The 17,667-nt window shown below is 37.3% G+C and overlaps 1 protein-coding gene across 2 annotated transcripts in view; it reads right to left on the reverse strand.

The window, feature by feature from the left end:
• The window catches only part of LOC112021754 (acetolactate synthase small subunit 2, chloroplastic), a 38,849-nt gene extending 22,314 nt beyond the window's left edge, over positions 1 to 16,535 (reverse strand). For both annotated transcript variants that reach the window (XM_065771046.1, XM_065771025.1), the window contains exons 1-9: positions 16,239 to 16,535; positions 14,980 to 15,193; positions 14,643 to 14,726; positions 14,233 to 14,301; positions 10,341 to 10,424; positions 9,387 to 9,539; positions 7,278 to 7,364; positions 2,861 to 2,965; positions 2,644 to 2,766 (exon numbers count right to left, since the gene is read on the reverse strand). In XM_065771046.1, the coding sequence (XP_065627118.1) occupies positions 2,644 to 2,766; positions 2,861 to 2,965; positions 7,278 to 7,364; positions 9,387 to 9,539; positions 10,341 to 10,424; positions 14,233 to 14,301; positions 14,643 to 14,726; positions 14,980 to 15,193; positions 16,239 to 16,462 (1,143 nt within the window). In that variant the 5' untranslated portion in view covers positions 16,463 to 16,535. The remainder of the gene's footprint in view (positions 1 to 2,643; positions 2,767 to 2,860; positions 2,966 to 7,277; positions 7,365 to 9,386; positions 9,540 to 10,340; positions 10,425 to 14,232; positions 14,302 to 14,642; positions 14,727 to 14,979; positions 15,194 to 16,238) is intronic.
• Positions 16,536 to 17,667: the final 1,132 nt, after the last annotated feature.

Below are 17,667 nucleotides of genomic sequence, written 5' to 3' on the forward strand. Positions count from 1 at the left end.
CGTTGGACCACATTCGGATATTGCTCCTCCCAATCATGAGACACCAAAACTCTATCTATTCTAGACATCGAAGGCTGTTCTGAGCCGCTAGACCAGGTATAATTCCCTCCCTCCAAAGGCAAATCGATCAAATTAAGGTCCTCGATAAACTCTGAAAAAAGTTCCATAGCCGGGGTGAGACGGGAATTACCCGAGCGTTCACTCGGAAAACGGACAATGTTAAAGTCCCCAAAACAGCACCATGGGACGTTCCAACATTGCTGAACGCCAACCAACTCGTCCCACATAAGCCCCCTCGCATTGTTGTCAGTTGGACCATAACCCAGAGCACGCCCAAATAAAACCATCCCCCACCCCTTTCCACCGAACAGACACAGAAAAAGAACCCACCATGAACTCCAACCTCTCTAAAACCCTCCTATCCCACATCATCAAAACTCCGCCCGCCGTCTGGACAGCATCTAAGGCCACCCAGTCCACATAAGGGCAGCTCCACAAGCTGCCAATCATGCGTCTGTCCAAGCCAGTAAGCTTAGTCTCCTGAAGACAGATTACATCACACCTCCATTCCCGCAATAGATTTTTCACAATCAAACGTTTCCGACAATCATTCAGACCCCTAACATTCCAAGAGAGAATTTTTAAATTCATAATGACAAGAGGAACCCAACTGTAGTATAAATTCAGCCGCCAACACTCTACCTACCATCATAGTTAACCGAAGATTGCAAGTTCCTCAGCTCTCTCTTCCCTTTATCCCTTTTAATGGCAGCTTTTCTAGGGCTGTATCTTTCCTGTTCAACACTTTGGCCTCCTCTGTCTCCCTCTCAATCTTTTGTAACAAGGCAGTGCATAACTTCTCATGGCGACTAAGAGGCAGCCCCACCAATTTACTAAATCCGGGGAGTCTATTCTTCACCCAACTGGAAATATCCGCCATATTCAGACACTCCAAGGCCTCATTGCCACAAAACAAATCAACTGACAGAGGTAACCCAGCGGGGGTGATAGACATTAAGGTAAGCTTTCCTCTCCACCCAAACCCAACTCCGAATGATTCAATTCTCCCCCACCATAGTACTCACTCCAGGAACATCACAATCTGCCTTCCTGGGAAACAACTCTACGCTGGGCTGATCAAAATCCAAGGCCTCTATCAGCTTGAGTTGGCCCGCTGTCCCAGCCCCCATCAGCCCAAAAATAACATCCATAGCCACAAGCCCAGCCCTCAACAAGCTCCAAAAGATACCAGAAAGAAAAAGCTCAGCGGATGACCGCGAAAACACCGAATCGGACTTACCCGGTGTCAACATGGGCTCATCGGAGCTGGTTTCGGCGAAGGAGGTGCCGTCGTCCCTCACCGGAGGCTTGTCGCACCGGTCCGACACACCAGAGGCTGGATCGGAGCTCTGAAGAGGAGCTTGGGATTCGCCTCTGTCATCGGTGCCTGGGCTGAGTTCTCTTCACCAGACAGAGAACTCTCGCCCACTTCATAGACACTTGGGCCTGAGAAAACAGATGGAACACATCTCTTAAGTGTACCGGATGCTAATGGGCTTTTGTCTAGGCCCAGCCCAGGTGTTGCTCCAGCCTTATAAAAGACTCCAGCCTTATAATTTCCACGTGCAACCCATTTTAAAGCCCTTGGTACTTCTGAAATACAATCCCTGTCCATTGCCCGAGTCTCCATTCTGCACTTCGTATCTCCCCCTTTCCTTCTGTCCCAGAAGACTCGCCTGCTCCCTGTCACATCAACCTCCACTAAAAGGCTTCTTCCTGACCAGTAAGATCTCCTGACAGCACTCTTCTTCCCTTTTAAGTAATCTTTTGAATTCAAATTGAGGAGTGGGTAGCGTAGCCTAGAGTTTTTTGCCCCTACCTCTGTCTCCTCATTAATGCTCAGCTCCTTCTTGTCCCCTCCCACCACCTCCATCTTATCTGCCTTGCCCACCGGAGCTACCTTCACCTTGGCACCTTTATGTCTCAGGTTCACCCTTTCATCTCCTCTCTAAACTGTGCCTTCTTCCCCTTATCTGAGTAACCTATCTGCTTTAGTTGCTTTCTAACCTCTATTCCTCCATGAGATCCTTGTACAACTTCAGCAAAGGTTCTAGGATTTTGAGTCTCCAAGTTTAACCTCTGCACCTGGGGAATAAACTTTGAGAGACCATAACCACCCACCGCGTAATGGGAAGGGAACAACAACTTTCTCAGCTCAAGACCAAGTGGTGTATTTGGAGGGAACGAAACTGGCGCACTTTTGAGGACTTGGACAAATCCGATGACCAGCTGCTCGCTTTTTTTACTGGCTCCCTTTTTGATTGGTCTAGGGCCTGGGGACTCACCTCTAGTGATTCTCTCCCTATGTTCCTAAATTCCCTTCTTTGTACTTAGTTTTCTGTTGACTGTTGTTTGTTTTGTTGTTTTTTCTTGTTTGTTTCCCTCTCTGTACTCTCTGTTCTGCCTTATGTTGTTTGCATGAGGTAGCCTCTTGAATATAATTCTCTCTTACTTATCAAAAAAAATAACGGACATGGTTTATAGTTTTTTTTTTTTTTTTTTTTTTGTGAACCTCAATTAATTGAACTTAAATTGGTCTAATCTCAGGACAACCATTGCAGCATGGAATACAGTACCCCTTACCTCATGAAGATCTATTAACTTGTGAAGTTGTTGGACCAATTTGCCAATTGACTCATCTGTACCAGGAATAACAGTTGTGATGCGAGAAAGCCCATCTATTTCAGCATGGCCCACAGCTAAGCTCTGCAACATAAAGTGAAAAGAAATGATGGCAACAGAAAAGATCGTGAATGCCAGAAAAGCTAGTAAGACAACCACCAGTCAAAACCAAACTGACCTGAATGTTATAACCTCTTCGAGAAATAACCCCAGTAACTATGTTGAGAACTCCAGGACAGTCATTCACAAGCATAGACAAAGTGTGTGACCGAAGCCCACTTGACTGTAGCATTACATTCAGCACGTTACAATGTGTGGTACATGTAAAAAGGCAAAACAAGAACTATAATACAGCAACCAAAGCCATTCTTGACACTGATCACTTACAATTCAAATGATAATTTAACAAGTTTACGAATTTCAGATCAAGTTAATATTATCCACATTTCTCATGAAAATTGAAAAAGTAGCATAATGGAATTATTTTCTGAGAACCAATTGATAGATTGAACATATAGATAAAATACAAAAGCCCATTTATATTTTCATCCTTCCTAGGCAATATCAGCAGAAACTGTATAAAGCACCAAACTGGACAGCTGCAAGTTTTATAACAAGGACCAATGGAAGACTAAGCAGAATGCAGGCAACTCAATAAATTTTGTCCTTGATTCTAGATGATTTTCTCAAGAGAGAAACCTCTACAGTGTTTGACTTAGTTAATTTAGGGCTTTAGTAATTATGAGAATTTTATTTTATTTGGTTAGGTAAGATTTGATTCAATTTCTCTTTCCTTGTTAGGATAGGTTCAGGGTTTATTATAAATAAAGCCTAAACGACCTCTTCACCATCAGTTAGGTACATTTGGGTTATTTAACAAAGTATTTGAGAGTTTTCTCTTAACCTTGTGGATACTAGGTTTTACCTAGTGGATTTTAAAGCCCCTAGCATTTATAGGGTAAACTAGTTGTAGGTGGTGGCTACAGCCTTTCCAGCACTTCCATCCTACATCAGTTTGAGTTAAGATAACCTCACTTTTAAACTGCTAATAAATACGGGTTGATTACTCAAAATCACAATAATAAATAATTTAATGTATTCATACCTGGTGCGCCTTCTACCAGCCCTTTTTTTTTATGATTTCCATTATTATTGATGCAGGAGCAAAATCAAAATTATTTTAGATTTTATATTTTCAGATTTTTGTATTTATCTTATAGGAAATTGGATAATTGTAGACTTTTATTCGAATAGGGGTTAGTATTTGATTTCAATTAGGATTAGTTTCGGTATGTTGTTATCTTTATCTCTTTATTTTCCAGTTCTAGTTCCATATAAGAGACTAGTTTATTTGTATTGGAAAATTGATGTGATTAATGAAATTCAAATTGGATATTTTTCCAATTGTTAGGTGTTGACTCCTAACGCCTTAGGTGCTGATTCCTAAGGGTTTAGCTTGGTGCTGATTCCAAGAAAATTAAGTGCTGATTCTTAGGTTCATTCTTTACTATTCTTGTCCTTTTATTTTTCTATAATTGTATTGCATCAATTTTGGTATCAGAGCTAAATCGATTGTATTAGAAGTATGTGGTTAAATGATTAAATATACCATATCCCAATAGCTTAAGCTTTTGAGACAATTGGTAATTTAACAGATTCATTTAAAAAAAAATCATTGTCGTGTTTCTCATCCCATATAACCACAATACCCACACAAAAGCCAACCACCATAAAGGAAACCAGATCCAGAAAACCCACAATCCACACAGCCAGATCAGATCCACACAGTCAGTCCCACCATCAGCCTCCATCACCAACCTGCAAACCCAATTGCTGATCCTATACTGAGTTGTCTTCATGTGCCTGAGATATTGGTATAGTCTCACAGATTTCATACCAAAGGCTGTACAGAGGTTTTAAAGAAGACCTGATTCATTGATCCGTATCCCACAACTTGGAGTTTTCTTAGGAAAAAATATATAATGCACTAAGCATATCAATCCCAGAGGTCAACTTGTAAAGCCCACTACATTAGTTTGAAGCCGTGGAAGATAGAGCAAGTCTATGGCCAGTCCCAGTGACACCTCCACTCTGCATGTTCAGGTTCAATTATCAATTTCTGTTGAGATTTGTCCTTTTTGTGCACAATGGTGGCAGTAAAATCACCTATTTTTTATGGATATAAAAATCAAGATCCATGGATTTTCAAAATTTGGGTATTTGAGACGGAACAATTCTTTGCACAAATGCATTTATCAAATGACAAACAAAGGATGTGGTATTCCAAAACAAGAGTTGCTGGTAGAGCTTTAGAGTTCTGGAATGATTATGAGAGGCTTCACTTTAGATTTCATTGGTCTCAAATTGCTTGGGAAAGAATGAAAGATCTTTGAATTGAATATTTCCCACAGTATTTTCACAAGGATCTACAACCTTCTCATGGCAATTTACAAGATCAGAGAACAAGTATGAGGCAGTGCAACAATGCTCAGCTCACTCACGAAGTATCTTCCATAACGCCAAGACTTAAAAAGGTCTAATAAAAAAGGTTCACAACTTGTCTCTTCAGATGAACCAAAAGGAGATTCAACTTGATCTAATGGGGGTATCAAAAATGACAGATCACAATGAGATTACTAATTCCCACATAGAAGATAATGTTGGTAATATAATATTGGTAATGAAGTGTACTAAAGTGTGTAGGAGGACTCATGGATGTGGACTATGGAGAAGCATTAATGGAGGGTGGGAGAGCTTCTCTAAGCATCTGTCTTTTGTAGTGGGTGAAGGCACTCGTATTCGCTTTTGGCATGATAGGTGGATTGGTGATAATACTCTAAAAGATCTCTATCCTGATCTCTATGTGTGTTCAGCAGTCAAGGATGCTTGTATCTCTGAGGTTTTGTGGATTCCAGAAGGGGGTACTGTTAGAGTATAGGATTTAAGGTTTTATAGAGCTTCTGAAGATTGGAAGCTAGCTATATCTTATTCTCTTTTCCAGCTTATCCAAACTCGTATTCCTCGGGGTGATAGGAGTGATACTCTTGGCTAGCGACTAAAAGGTGATAAGGTGATGGTAAGTTTGACATCCGGTCTTATTACCATGCGATTTAGGGTGCTTCGAATTCTTTGTTTCCTGGGAAAGGTGTTTGGAAACCAAAGATTTCTAGGCGAGTGGTGTTCTTTTTGTGGACAGCTACACATGGTCGGATCCTTACTTTGGATAATCTAATGCTTAGGGGTTGTGTGTTGGCTACTTGGTGTTGTATGTGTTGTTGCGATGGGGAGTCGGTAGACCACCTTCTTCTTCATTATCCTGTTACTCATTCCCTATGGACTTTTATGCTTCAGGCTTTTGGTATTCATTGGGTTATGCCAAGTTCAGTGGGGGTTTGTTATCTTGTTGGCATCAGTGGCTTGGGAAACATAATTCGGACATTTGGAATTTGGTTCCAGGGTGCTTAATGTAGATTGTGTGGTTGGAACAAAATCGTCCTTCCTTTGAGGATAATGAGAAAACATTGGATGAGTTAAAGATTTTATGCCAACGTAGTCTTTTGGAGTGGTCTCGTTGTTGGAGTTTTACTAATTGTTCTTCTCTCTCTAAGTTTATGCTCTCCCTTAGCTTAGTTTCCTGATTACTCTTTTTGTTGTGTTGTTTGTTCTTTTTTTCTTGTTGTTCATCATCATGAACTTTAATTTTCCTTATTTTCTCATTAATAATAGTTTTCTAATTACCTATCGAAAAAAAAAAATATGTCGGTAATGAAGGGAGATCGAGTACTACCAAATCCTGGTTTTGACATAGAAGTAGAAGCCTCTCTACTTGAAGAATCATCCATGGTACATGCAGATCTAGAGTTTGATAAAATCGAAAAGGTTGATACTCCAATTCCACTCTTTGAGTTTGTAATTCCAGAAAAGTTTCATGAGGTGGAATACAAGGTTGATCTATATTCAATGCTCCCAAAGACGATTCCTCAACTGCAACAAGTATTACATGCCAAAGTTTTCATCCTTCAACGCTTTAAAACTCAAGATTGATTTTTTTTCCAACCAAGGGAGTATTGATGCAAGAGCAAAATCAAAATTATTTTCGATTTTATATTTTCAGATTTTTGTATTTATCTTATAGGAAATTGTATAATTGTAGACTTTTATTTGGATAGGGATTAGTATTTGAGTTCAATTAGGATTAGTTTTGGTATGTTGTTATCTTTATCTCTTTATTTTCCAGTTCTAGTTCTATATAAGAGACTGGTTTATTTGTATTGGAAAATAGACGGGATTAATGAAATTCATATGATATATTTTTCCAATTGTTAGGTGCTAACTCCGAATGTCTTAGGTACTAATTCCCAAGGGTCCTTAGGTACTGATTCCTAAGGGTTTAGCTTGGTGCTGATTCCAAGCAACTTAATTGCTGATTCTTAGGTTTATTCTTTACTTTTCTTGTTTTTTTTTTTTTTTTTTGATAAGTTATTCTTTACTTTTCTTGTTCTTTTATTTTTCTATTAATTGTCCTGCATCAATTATCTTTCAAGAAAGATTAAAATACAATTTAAGGGATATTCAAACATGTAAAAATATCTTACATCTTCATCATAGAGAACACCCCAATGAGCATCAAGAACTTTTTTCATTGACAAGTCATCATATGGCTCCACAGGATAAACATCTCCCTGTAATAATGAAAATGAAAATTTACAAATGTGAAACCTTTCAGCACGAAAATTGAAAATGAATATAAGGAATATAATGTGGATTCAGTAAAGTAAGAGAAGATTAGCCTTGAGAAATTCCAATGGGCTCTAGCTCAAATGACGCTTTTTTCTCACATAAAAATAGGGGGCGTGTGAGGTCATGAATTCAAACCCACTGAATGCATTTTGTAATTAACCAATAAAAAAAAAAAAGTCTCGAGAAATGATTATTCAAAAATTTGGAATCCAATTGCAAACACTTATAAGTTATAATTATCCTTGGGCAGAGAAAAGAAAACAAAAAACCATGACCTGACAAGGCAAACATCCTATAAATGATGAGTTCTTCTTTCCCCCTTTACTTGACAGGGGGAGAGGCCACCAGTTTCATATAAAAGGATCCAATAAGTGAATGAACAACTTCAGGAACATTCATTATGAAAGCTTATATACAAAAAGCAATAAGGAATTTCATTTCAATTCTACCAATTCCAAACTTCAGCAAATAAAATTTTGATATCATGCCATTAAGAGTTGGATTACAAACTCATTGCAATATGAAACCACATCCTAGAAAGAAATTAATAACTTCATGCACTGTTATCAATATCTTAAAAACTAAACACCAGAAGAATTATGTAAAAGTCAGAAAATAAAAATATAGAGTTCTACATGACAATCTACTTGAGCTAACTTGACTTGATTCAATTCACACACAGTTCAAAACACACTGTACATTGATTAGAAATTTGTTATATTGATTTCTAAATTAGCTTCTATAGATCCAAATAATATTTTTCTTACAACAAGGTGGGGTTTGGGGGTTTCGAATCCAGGTTCTCCTTGTGGAGGGAACTGGGTAATTCCATTCAGCTAAAAGGCTCTTGGCTGTATAGCCGAATAACATCCTAAGGGGCACAAGCTGAGCTTGATTTCAGCCTCATGAATTTCATTCTTGAGCTATCTTACTTATTCAGAAAAGTCCCACCAAAGATCCCTTCCAGCCTCAACAATCATTTCACATTTCTTTCCACAGCTGCACCATTAGATGGTCATTATTTTTTAATATTAATTTCCACAAGTCAAATTTTCCCAATAATGTGGAAACTACGGCATGTAGAAGCACAAAATCAGGATATCTTCAATAAGAAACTCCAAGCAAGTTGTGGCCACTATGTCCAAACCATGAAACCAATTTAAAATTTAAAATTCTACAAACCAGTTTTTCACCTAACCTTCTTTAACCATAGGTTAAAAAATAAAAATAATATTAATAATAATAAAAACTAAATAAAGGGATCTTATATGCTGACTAGCAGGAAGCATTGCAGAATTAGACATATTCAAGAAGGCAAATATGACGAGTATATATTCTCTTTGTAGAAAGTTTACTCTAATGATGTAACGACCTAAGAAAAAGCACTAATTACATCTACACTATACCCCAAAAGAACTACTCACTATTGAAGCTCCTTTAACTGTTAGTAAAGCCCATATCTACCCAATGAATGCCCAACATGGGACTCATTACCCATCCACACAATACACACTTGGTCAATATCCAAATCAGATCTAGGGCATCACAAATGACCTCCCCTAGGATTCTTGAATCTAAAATTGCATTTAATAAGAATATTCAAATGGTTAAATCAACATTTAATTTTTTAAGTTTAGTAACTCGTCATCCAAAAAGATAGACATAAATGTTTAAATATAATTTTGCAGAAGTTTTCGGTCTGAAGCATAAGCAAAATATATGCAAAAATTATCTAAAATGGTAAGCCTTATAAAATTGGCATGTGAAAATGAAGCATCCGCCAATTCTAAGGTTTTGGGACTAAGACTTTGTTGTTGAAAATGCGGCACCCACCTCTGATAAGATAAAACCTTATAGCTGCATACTGCAGTTCCTTCTATATAGGAAAAGAATAGATGAGAAGCAGGCTTGGAGAAAAGGAAAATAGCATGCAAACACTCCTCAGTAGAACAAAAAGTACATACCCCTGAGGATGTACTGACATTGCCATTATGTGATTGATTTGCATTTGCTACAAGACCTTTAGCAGGAAGTGGCCGTTCAAGGTCTGGATATGAAGCCGCAGAGAATCTCCAAAATGGAGCTGTCTCACCCATCTTTTCTCTTCTCAAGGCGATCTACAAGTAGATTCAAATTCAAAACTCATCACATGAGAACCTCATTTAATACATTAATGAGCATCAAATATTTGTTTTGATTCATTTAGGAAATTTAATGAGCAGCACACTCATAGATGCTTAAGATAAGCAACTAAGATAATTTAATTAGATTTTTTAAACTATTTTCTCCACAATTGCAAACTTTTGCAATGTGCATACAATAAGAAACGTCAAACGTGTGAAAGAGATCTCTCTCTCTCTCTCTCTCTCTCTCTCTCTCTCTCTCTCTCTCTCTCTCTCTCATATACAAATAAAAGTACTCAAAAATGCATCAAGGATTTGAGTTTACTGGTCCTACGAGTAATAAACGCAGAATCTCGTTTTACAATCCTTTCACATTCAAACAATGTAGCATAATGATAGTTAATTCTCAGAGGTTTTCACCTATTCCAATACCACTGAAAGTGGCTTCTCTGATTGGACAATTGTTGTGGACAACTTATCAAGTATTAACAGTAAAAACATGCAAGCTAGAAACTTATCTAGCCTAATTATTTGGCTCTCCAAAATCAATTTGTTCATTGCATGATATGTATACAATCTTTACAGCTTGAATTAACTGACTATTTTCTTCATCTGGATCTCAAGCACCCCCATCCTATCAAAGATAACTTTCTGTAGTATTCTGTTCTATAAGTAACTAAATAAGCAATGCCCACTCCTCTACAGTTCAAAATTAAATTCATTTTTATCATTCAGGGAAAAAAAAACCCTTAAAACTAATAGGCATACATACACTCAAAAACATGCACATCTTACCTTTCCAGTTCTCGCAAGTTCTTTAATTCCAAATTTGCTTAAATTTCGTTGAACGGCAACCATCTTCCCAGGGTCTCCAGTGACCTGAGATTCCATGTGGAACTCACTTTTAACATCATAAGACAAGAAAATAATCTGATCCACAAAATTCAAATGTAAAGTTTGCATTGATTCCATTGAAGGTAAAAGCTTTCACAAAAAGGTTTGATAAAAGGTCCAACACCTATAGATGAAGCTGGGTATTGAAAGCACCTTATGCACTAAAGATCGGTAAAGAATGCATTTTCTGTATGTGAGTATGGATATACATTGAATTTCAGTCATCCACATGTATAAAAATGATAAATTAAAAACAAACAAATCAACAATTTTCATGATTTGGATACCTTTGTTATAGGTAACAGAACCTTATCTCTCAACCTCAAGTCATAAATGCCAAATCAGCACTAGATTTTTTTAAGAGAAAATTTTATAGTTTTATCTCTACATCCAAAATTTGATGGGAATTCAGGACACATCAGCCAAATATTTATAGTTTTAAAAAGAAAAACAGATTGACAACATGTGAACAACGTAACTACTTTAAATATAAGTAGAAAAGTTTTGTGCGGTTTCAACAATAATTAGATACATTCCATTTTATATATACATATAGTAAAAAAATTATCAGAAAAAGAAAAGCAAATGACACGGAAAGGGTGCTGCCTAGAGCATGCATCCAATCAAAAAATATCTGCAAAATATGCCCTTTGATAACATGGGCAGAACATTCAATTCCATCAAAGACCCGTTTGTTTCTTTCATACCACATTATGGCATTACGCACAAGGGCAAGGCTTGCAACACCTTGGCTCCTCTGTGGCACTGAAATCAACCCTGTCAATGTTCCAATAGTTCAATCACTGATTTCGGCATCACCCAAGCCAACCCAAACAAATTGAAGACAGATGACCCAATATTTGTTGCCATTGAGCAATGGAGAAGTAGATGATCAATAGATTCCCCACTACATTTACACGTATAGCACCAATCAACTACTAAAATGTGTCACTTATGAAGGTTATCAACAGTTTTTATTCTCCCAAGGGCCACATTCCACACGAAAAATGCCTCCTTTCATGGAAACCTAGCCATCTTGATGCTCTTCCAAGAGAAAAATATGCATGTAGGACCCCTAAAAGCACTACAGAATGATCTTGCCTCAAACACTCCTTTCTTTGATGGCAACCACACCGCTTGATCTGCCTCAAACACTCCTCTCTTTGATGGCAATCATACTGCTTGATCTTGACCGAATGAGGCAGGCAAATTATCATATAGCATCTCAATAAAATTATCAACATATTTTCACTCCCAATCTTGAAAATGCCAGATGAACTGAAGATTCCAATGTTGTCCCTTTCCCTCTGACAGGCCAGGTAGATATGAAGACACTAAAGCCTCCTTGACCACCACTAAGTCAAATAGGTCTAGGAACAAATCCTTATGAGAGAAGCATCGCACCAAATGTTGGTCCAAAACCTCACCCTACACCCGTCTCAAACTTCAAACCATAAGAAATTAGAAAGATTCCCATACCGTAAGCATACCCTTCCACAAGCTAACCCCATGTGAACTCCGTAAGCATACCCTTCGACCAAATTAAATGCTTAGTATCACCAATACCTCCCCATAAGAAATCCCTTTGTATCTCCAACTTATTGACCACATGAGAAGACATTGTAAAGAGTGACATAAAAGAGGTAGGAATGGAAGATATTTGGACTTCCCAATAACAATGAAGATGGGGGAAATTGCTCTTCCTTTCCAGACTATGAATTTGTTTCAAAACACTATAAACGCCCTCAAGTTTTAAATTCTCCAGGTAATAAGAAGTTGAAAACAGTTCTCCTCACTCTATAAAATAGCTTCTTGAAATGAGAGAACTTCTATACAAAGTGTCTCTTTCTCTTCTTGTTTGATAAGGAACAACTCTTACCAACCCTCAAAACAACTATTGTTCAATCAAGCTCTAGGACATTGGCACTTTCTTTAAATGAAAATTTTATTAAGAGTAAGAGACACCATGTACAGAAATGACAAAATCAAGACAAAGTACAAGAGTCTAGAAACTTTACAAGATTGGAACTTGGATGGCCCGGTAAATAGCCATCCAATCATACAAAAAGGAGCTTAATCTCTGTCATAGATTGTTTGAGGCCTTCAAAAGCTCAGCTATTATGCTCGCGCCAAATGGCCCACATAAGACACAAAGGGACAACCTTCCAACTATGGCCACTCTGATACTTTGAAAACCACCCCATCCAACATGCCAACAAATCAACAACCCAGAACAAAATGACCCAGTGCACTCCACATAAACACAAGAAACCATAACACTCTATTCTAATCAAGGTGCAGCAATATATGATCTACAATCTCTTTGTTGGGAGGACCACAATTTGACTCCTTACAACCACTCTAAAAACAAACCCGCGTGGTGTGATGTCGAAAGCCATAAAAGATTTGAGCGTGTCTTCCTCATCACCAATTGGTTTTGAGGTAAAATGACACAACTCAAGGTTCAACAAATGGTATCAGAGCCACGGTCATAGTTTCAAGTCACGGGAGTGTCATTGTGAGAGAGGGATTGTTGGAGGGACCACAGTTTGACTCTCTACAACCACTCTAAAAACAAACCCGCGTGGTGTGATGTCTAAGACCATAAAAGATTTAAGTGTGTCTTCCTCATCACCAAATGATTTTGAGGTGGAATGGCATAGCTCACGGTCCAACACTCTCCAACCTTCTTACACAATAACACCAATCTACCACAATAACCCCTCACCCTCTAGGATTATCTAAGGTAACAATTTTTCCCAAGAAAATAGAAGCTGTGATGGGGGAGGCACTACAGCCATACCTACTTATTGATAAAATTCAATTTCTAAAAATTGCCATTTCTTGGGAACATATTTAATGGTTTCTTTTCATAGTAAAAAGGGTGGGAGGGGAGAGAGAACGAGACTATTCCTCTCTTGCTCCCTTGGTAGCTAGAGAAGAGATGGTTTTAGAAAATTTAAAGAAAGCAGTACATTAGAAGCCTCAAGAGGTAGCACAATTGATTGGAGACCGTGCCTCATAAATTGGAGGTCACTAGTTCGAATCTCTCCTTCCCCCCTCCCCTTGAGGTGAAAAACTGACTTAAAGGTTGTACCCAATGCACAAAATTCTCATTTTTATGAGGTCGGAGAGAGGTCATGATAGGCAACCTTACCAGGATTTTTTTTTTTTTTTTTTTTTTTTTGGAGAGACTAATTCCCGAAAATCAAACCCACTACCTATTGCTTTTGTGGAAGAAACTTAGTCGGAGAGAGGTCATGATAGGCAACCTTACCAGGATTTTTTTTTTTTTTTTTTTTTTTTTGGAGAGACTAATTCCCGAAAATCAAACCCACTACCTATTGCTTTTGTGGAAGAAACTTGTTATTGCACCCCAACCTCTGGGCCAAAAACTGACATATAAAAAATAAAAATAAAAAGATACATAAGACTATCTTGTGGTAAGCGATCTTGGCTTCTTTTCAAAGTTTGGGCTAATTTCATTATTATTGATGATGGGAAGTTTCCCACAGTTATGACCATGAATGTCTCTTCACACTAGAGTTTTACAATATTGAAAAATAACAATCACAGTAATAAAAAATAAAAATAAAAATTATTTCATTAATCATAATAATAATACTATGTTAAACATGTGTCCCAAATTATTCTCTTTACTTTTGCTAATTGTGAATTCATTCTATTATATTACAAATATTTTTCTTCATATCAAAAAATCACACGGATAGCTAAGCGTCCTAACTGAAATACACTAGAGAATAGAAAAGGCTATGGATTTCACAAAACTCACCTCAATGGTCAGAGAATCTTTTGAGATATCCACAATCTTTGCTCTAAAGATGTCTACTAACCACATGATCTGGAGATTTACGATAAAGAAAAAGATTAGGTGCTTCAATACATTAAAATGAAATGAAAGCCACTGAAATTCATAGTACTCCATCCAGGTGGCGATATCTCAGACCAATGGTTGAATGATTTAAATTCAATTTTTTTAGGTAATAAATTCATTAAAAATTTAAATAAAGGGCGCAAGAGAGTCTCCAAAAGTTACAAACAACCAAAAATTAAAGATGTCAAAAAATAAAATAAAAAATGCATATTGTCTAAAGCAATCATCCAATCATACAAAGATCTTACAAACATGGACCAAAGGAATTTAAAGGGATCTCAACACTATTAAATGATCCAAATCATTACCTCAGGACGGGTACTTGGATCTGCATTAAGTTTTACAAGCATCAGCTCACGTTCTACTTGTGGCTCCCTTGAGATATCTTCAACCTGGTATATCAAATATTACTCAAGAAGTAAAGCACAGAACAAAATCTAGGGAACAGCCAATGAGCCACTACAAAAAATTAGTACTAGAGGAGTTAATGTGATGGAAAGAAATAAATGTCTTGTAGCTTCTATTTTCTGCTGAATTACCCCAAAATAATATTAAAAATACATAAACAAAACTTCAGCAACACTGGAAACAACACAAGAAAGCTTGATTCCTATAGAATATTCAAGATTAAGGGTGAGCCATAACCTTAATGACATTCACAAGCTTGTTCAGCTGTTCAACAACTTGTCGCAAAACCTTTTCAGTTCCGGAGACAACTATGGTAAAGAGAGCTTTGTCCTTGTTTAAGCCAACTGCAAGGGACTCAATGTTGTAACCCCTCCGAGCAAAAACCCCAGCAATTCGATTTATTATTCCACTCTCATCCCCAACAAACACTGAGATTGTATGACGTTTCACCCTAAAATAAATCAACATTACACATTACAACCAAATAAAACATAGTAGATATGCATATCAGAATGGGAAAGAAAAGAGGTTCATAAGTAGGCTTTGACATCATTAAAAGTCTTTCAAAATATCGCAATCTCTAAAAGGAAGGCAAAACCACCTATCAATTAGTTATCAACAAAAAGATAAAGAAACCAAAAGCTTTATTGGCATGTTCATGCTTATGTCCATATCAACCTTAAAAGGATTTTTTGGTACCCAATCATTGCTTCTCTTTGGTTGGAATCTATATAGCCAAACTAAAATTAATAAATGGTTGGATAAATGTTCATTGCCCTTATTCCCTAATAAATGGTTGGATAAACTTCAATTTATCAAAAAACAAAATTGGATACAGCAATTAAAAAAATAAACTTAAAAGTTACATTATTTTTAAATATATTACTTATTGATTTCCCAGAGAAAAGAATCCATCTTAGTGTTCTTCCTATACCTAGACCCGTTTTATTGGTACATTGCTTCACAAATGCCAAGCATTTTATAACATAAATTGTCCCTAAAGAAGTCATATAAAGTTATAACTAGAAACCCAATGTGGTAATAATCTCCATCATATTAGTATTACTCTCTTTAAAATTTAATTTCTAAACCTAGATCATGAGAATAAATACCCTTTGTGACGAGGTCATCAAACTACAGAATTCAGTTAATTCAAAATACAACCAATCAACCACAAAACTTTTACACAAAATGGAACTGTTTTGTACAAGCCAAATTCCAATTAAAAAGAAGAAAAGAAACCACACCATTCAATAAATAGAATAGAGCAATGAAACAGTTCCATGCAACCACTAAATCCAACAAATGAATAAAACAAAACCCTTTAAGACTTAAGAGATATGACAAACCCCAGCTGAAAAGGCAACAAATTTGAAGCCAATGTACACATGTATTAATCAATAAAAAGTGAAGCTCCATAGACACATATATTAAATTAAGAAAACCCAGAAAACAACAATCAATATATATCCGAGAGAGTAGAGTCAAAAACAGACTTAGACAGAGTCAGTGAAGGTGGGGACTCGCTCAAAGACGCTGCATTGTCATTGCTAGCAGAAGCAGAAACCCACAGCTTCTTGAACTCAAAGTTCCTCCATTTGGGTGTCCTAAAGTGCCCAAAATCCAAGCTTTTTGAAAACCCATTTCCCAAATCCACTCTTAAATGTGGGTTTGGATTCTGGGTCCGTAAAGGTGGTGGGCAAGGTGACACAGCCGCCATGAGAGAGAGTCCTGGTTTTTTGGGGAGGAGAAAAGAGTAACACACTAACTTTTTAGTTTACTGCTACATTCTCTAGCTTTATATTATAGCCATAGATATTTATCACAAGCTAAAACTCTCTTGTCAGTTTCTCGCACGTGGGTTTTTCTAAGTTTCTTAGAGCATTAGCATCAGAAAATGCTACTCTATTATATTTTACCATTTTAAAAATCTACTTTATCAATTATACCATTCCATTATACAATACTTCTAGCATCCTAAACTTTTATTTTCCTATTCTACTCATTAAAATAATATATCTACACAATAAAATAATATTTCTCCCAATTACCATCATTTATTCTTTCTTTCTCTCAATCACCATCACAATAAAATATTAGTTTTATTTTTAGAATTGTGGCAATTCCAAAGATAGAATTGTACTATAGCACTATTGCAAAAAAAATTGCAATACTTAGCAATAACATTTCCTGATGCAATACATTTTGGGGCTTGAAATGCCAAATATCCCTTACATTTGGCATTAGCATTCCCCAATATTAATGCTCTTAGAAGTCAGAAACTAGCGGAAAAAATTGGCCTTTTGCCCTTATTTTGCATAATGTTCTTGTGGGGCTAGAAAATCAGGCAACCTCGGCCCACCTCAAACCAGGCCCAGAGGCCTATGCCGAGGATGCATGCGGGGTCTGAGGATAAAAGTACGGCGTCCGGCCCCCAAGGAACATATCCGAGGACGACCCCATCCTCGGACATCCGAGATCTTAGAAGTACACGAGCACCACTCCATCAAAGAGGGGTCTTCTTGAATATCCGAGGAGGAAAGGGCAAGCGCCACATGTCGACGACGGGAGCACGGTGAAGGAGCAAGTCTAAGGCGAGCTGTCACATCCACATTAAATGCCCCCAACTAACGTCCTGACCGCATTAATGAGGATAGGACTCCTGAACAGTGCTAACTTGGGTGCCGCAACCCACAAGAGGAATGGGAATGCAGCTGATGGGACAGGCTCTCAAGTGGTGGCCTGGTTGATTAACAAATGTAGGGTTAGGATCAGTTAAGAGAGGTGTATATAATGTAAAGAGTCTCCCTTGAAAGGGGGATAGAAAAGCTGAATTAAGAAATACAGTAGCAACTTGTATTCTCTCAATCCTTGTAATCAAATCTTCAAAGAAATAATAAGAACTCCAAGCACCGGAAGGCAAGT

This window comes from Quercus suber, unplaced genomic scaffold (assembly GCF_002906115.3).
Source record: "Quercus suber isolate HL8 unplaced genomic scaffold, Cork oak 2.0 scaffold_1, whole genome shotgun sequence".
Classification (NCBI taxonomy): domain Eukaryota; kingdom Viridiplantae; phylum Streptophyta; class Magnoliopsida; order Fagales; family Fagaceae; genus Quercus; species Quercus suber.